This window comes from Limulus polyphemus, unplaced genomic scaffold (genome assembly GCF_000517525.1).
Source record: "Limulus polyphemus unplaced genomic scaffold, Limulus_polyphemus-2.1.2 Scaffold8085, whole genome shotgun sequence".
Taxonomy (NCBI): Eukaryota; Metazoa; Arthropoda; class Merostomata; order Xiphosura; family Limulidae; genus Limulus; species Limulus polyphemus.
In genome coordinates this window covers 29,178-33,092 of record NW_013673695.1, presented here as the reverse complement: position 1 = coordinate 33,092, position 3,915 = coordinate 29,178, and the positions used below count along the sequence as shown (strand labels likewise).

The window sequence follows — 3,915 nt, the reverse complement described above, 5'->3', positions numbered from 1 at the left end:
AAATGTTTGGTAACTATCCGGACATTATAAAGATTTCACTTAGTTAGATAGCCAAACACATTAAACTAACTTAGGGACATTCTTTTCCAGTTCCTGATATATGTTTATGTTCTAAAATGCATATTTGAAAGCTACTTTAATTGTGTTCTGGACAACAAATATACTCAGAAAAAAACCTAGTGAAGCAAACATCTGTGTGAAAACCAGTCTAGAGCTAGGATAAGTGCTCAATTTTTATTTACTATTATACATTTTTTTAACAAAAGTAGTTAAAATGTAGAAATTAAAAATCTCTTATGCTATAAAAATATCTTAAATCAAAAATTTTTTTATAAATTTTTCATGATCATTTCTCAAGGAGTGTGCACAGTTAGACTTGCATAATGTAACTTAAAACCCTGTTTACCCTAAGCTCTCTGCACTCCTGCTGGGTGCTTTATGGCATGTCTAAGTAGTTAGGCCTAGTTCAAAGAGCAATAAAACAAGAAAATTAAATGAAAACAGATGTGCAACTTTTTTGAGCCTGAAACTTGTTAATATAAATAAATGTAATTGTTTGTTATAATCTTCAAACATACAAAAAAAAAGAATTTTTGATTATATTTCATGCTTTTCAACTTTCACTGTAGGTGATTTCACTACAACTAGTGTTAGGGTAGAAAACATGAAATAAAGTGTAGTTTAACTAAAAAAATTAGATAAAATGTAGTTTAACTAAGAAAAAGAAGAGATAAAGTGTAATTTAACTAAAAAACTTTCAATATTCACTTATTAAATTCTAGAAGTTATGCAAATGAATATGAAAATTATGAGATGAAAAAAGTAGTTTATTCTTAACATGAAAATCACCTTTCATTCAACACTGAATCAGTAAAGGTTTCATAAATTCACAGACAAATCTTTAGTAAAAATAATTATTAAAAAACGGATTCTTGTAACATCTACTACAAACTTGCCAAATTTTATGAAGATACACTTAATACATTTGGAGTTATAGTAAGAATAGTTGAATGGTTACATGGTGGTTATAAGGTTGGTCAAAATGACAAAGCCCATATAGAGATAGTTAAATTGGCATCCACAAGACCCTGAAGTCCACCAGACACACACAGAGAAGGCTCAGCATTAATGCCTTAAATATGTGGTCAATAAATGCTCATAATGCAGTTAATGGAACTTTCTGCATGCCAGGTAAAAATTATGGTAATAAAGTTTCCAAAGATGTAAAAGGATTTCTATAATTATTGAAACCATTAATTGAAGAATTAACTGAAATACTAGCTTCAGAATTAATGTGAATTTATGAATTCATAGCAAGACTGAGAACACACTTTGTTAAAAGTGTGAGTATCAATAAGAAAATTTAAATTATGAAAAGAAAAAAAAAGCATATGTTTCTCTGATGCATGCAAAATAAATTAAATGGAAGAAATAATACAGCGTACTTGGGTAGATAGCAATTTCTTACCTTTTTTGGCATACACCATTGCCATTGCCGCAAAACGAATATCATAGCAGATACCAACTCCTATTTTACACAAATCTGAAAATAAAATATTTCACATATACATCTTTTCTTGTTGTATTAAAAATGCTTAAATAAACTGAATATTGTGACATATTAACCATTTTTCCTGGATCAAGAAATTATGATTTACTGGTCTAGGTTATGGTTACTTTATTATGATTATTTCTTTAGATCTACCTGCAACACTAATGTTTCTTTTTATGCAAGATACTCATAGTACTATTAAATAAATAGTCAAATAAATGTAATTCTTTTTTAAACAAAAATTTCACTATTAACTAGTGGAATGAATGCTTTCACATTTAACTTACCAGTCTGAATAATAGTGAGTGAATTTCCTGGATTCATTGCTTCAGATTCTCGTATAGTAATTCTACCTGGAATATCAATGTCAAAGAGGTGAACCTAGAAGGACAAAAATAGAGACAATATATATATATATCATAATTAACAAACACTGAAATAAAGTTCTCTTACTAAACCAGCTTCTCACATGTAAATTAATATCATATTGTGAACAGGTTTTGTAATTGTAAACTATAATTGTAAGCTGCTTGTAATTTTGAGATATCTAGGTTTAATGATAACTCAATACCTAGTAGGCCTAACCACAATTCATCAAAAGCATATAAAACAACTAAAAAAATTTGGGAAACTAAAATAATACTCATTTCTTCCTTAAAACTTCAACATTACAACAAATCTCTACTAGTGAGATTATGTACACTTAATACAACATAAACCTTCACATTAATATACTCAGAGTATTTTTAAGTATTGTTACGTCTCTGTATGTTTGTTTGTTAATTCTTCTAAGATACAAGTCTTTTCTTTATAAAACTTGTTTATTCTTCCTCAATACAACTATGTAATGCACTTAATTTTCACAGTTACACACACTATAGTTCACAACAATTCACTCACTTTCTATCGCGCTTAGAATTAATTGTCCGTCCCCGCAAACTATAGTTCCGATCTCTGTGTCTGCTATCCTCAGTTCCCACCGACCGTAATCGCTGTCTTTCTTTCTCTCTGCCTGCTTCGTCTCTGCTTCATCTACTGATTCGACTCCGTCTGTCTCTCTCACTGTCTAGCGCACTTATATATGATAATACTGCCTGTTCTAGAAACTTCTAAGACTCTCAACACGTGCTACCAGTGTCAATTGACTCCCGCTGTCGCAACACACTAGCGAATCTTCTAGAATATTCGTCACGTGACCCCGCTGTCGTAAAACACTAGCGAATCTTCTAGAATACTCGTCACGTGACCCCCACTGTCGTAACAGTACGAACTAAAGACCAAGTTATGTAAACTTTCTCACTGTGAATTACTATGGGCATGTGGGTTGTTAGTAGACATTATAAAATCTTAGGATTAGTGAGATAACTCACTGAATTGGTTGAACTTCTTGGTTAGCGAGATAACTCCTTGAAATGACATAATTTCTTCAATGTATTTTCTTTGTGTAACCTTGAAGGTCAACTAACGTTTCCACAAATAATTCATACTTCCAGTGCTTTGATACGTATTTTGAGATAGAAGTCCAAGATTATGTACAACACATATTAGTAAAGTATATATGTTGAAATCATTTTGCTTTGGTTTGTTTTGAATTCCGCGCAAAGCTACACGAGGGCTATCTGCGCTAGCCGTCCCTAATTTAGCAGAGTACGACCAGAGGGAAGGCAGCTAGTCATCACCTCCCACCGCCAACTCTTGGGTTACTCTTTTACCAACGAATAGTGGGATTGACTGTCACATTTTAATGCCTCCGCGGCTGAAAGGGCGAGTATGTTTGGTGGGACGGGGATTCGAACCCGCGACCCTCGGATTGCGAGTCGAGCGCCATAACCACCTGGCCATGCCGGTCCTAAATTCACATGTGTTAACACACATCTGCCAAAAAGAAAAGTCACACGAGAACATAATGAAACATATGAAATTATTAAAAGAAACTCTTTAATAATGACATTTGTTGCACTAAAAAACAAATCGTCGAATAACAATTAACATAGGCTTGTAACTATAATAGACGTGAAAGTGAAGTAGAATGTACTTATGTGTCACCTGCACTATATCGGCTGAAATAATTTTGGAATTTTACAGAAAATTTCAAATGCTTAATTTTCATCAGTATTGATAAATAGATATATAATTTGACCAATATTTTTCCACTGAAGATAACAGACCTTTATTAATTTGCAGCACGATAAAACAAAAATTCAAATAGCACCACTGTACAACGATCCAGGATAAATTGTGTCCATGTGATTTCACTGAAGAAAACTTAGAAGTAAGCCGTGCTCTGAATATGGCCACATATATATATATATACATGTCTAGTCTTCATGTATTAAACATATTTTAATTATGTAAATTAAAAG

At 32.1% G+C, this 3,915-nt stretch overlaps 1 protein-coding gene across 1 annotated transcript in view; it reads right to left on the bottom strand.

Moving 5' to 3' along the window:
- Positions 1-1,445: 1,445 nt before the first annotated feature.
- Positions 1,446-3,915, bottom strand: part of LOC106475099 (omega-amidase NIT2-like) — a gene marked incomplete at its 3' end in the record, with an annotated part of 26,382 nt that continues 23,912 nt past the window's right edge. Inside the window, exons 5-6 of the mRNA XM_013935795.2 lie at positions 1,840-1,933; positions 1,446-1,543 (exon numbers count right to left, since the gene is read on the bottom strand). Of these exons, the coding sequence (XP_013791249.1) occupies positions 1,446-1,543; positions 1,840-1,933 (192 nt within the window). The remainder of the gene's footprint in view (positions 1,544-1,839; positions 1,934-3,915) is intronic.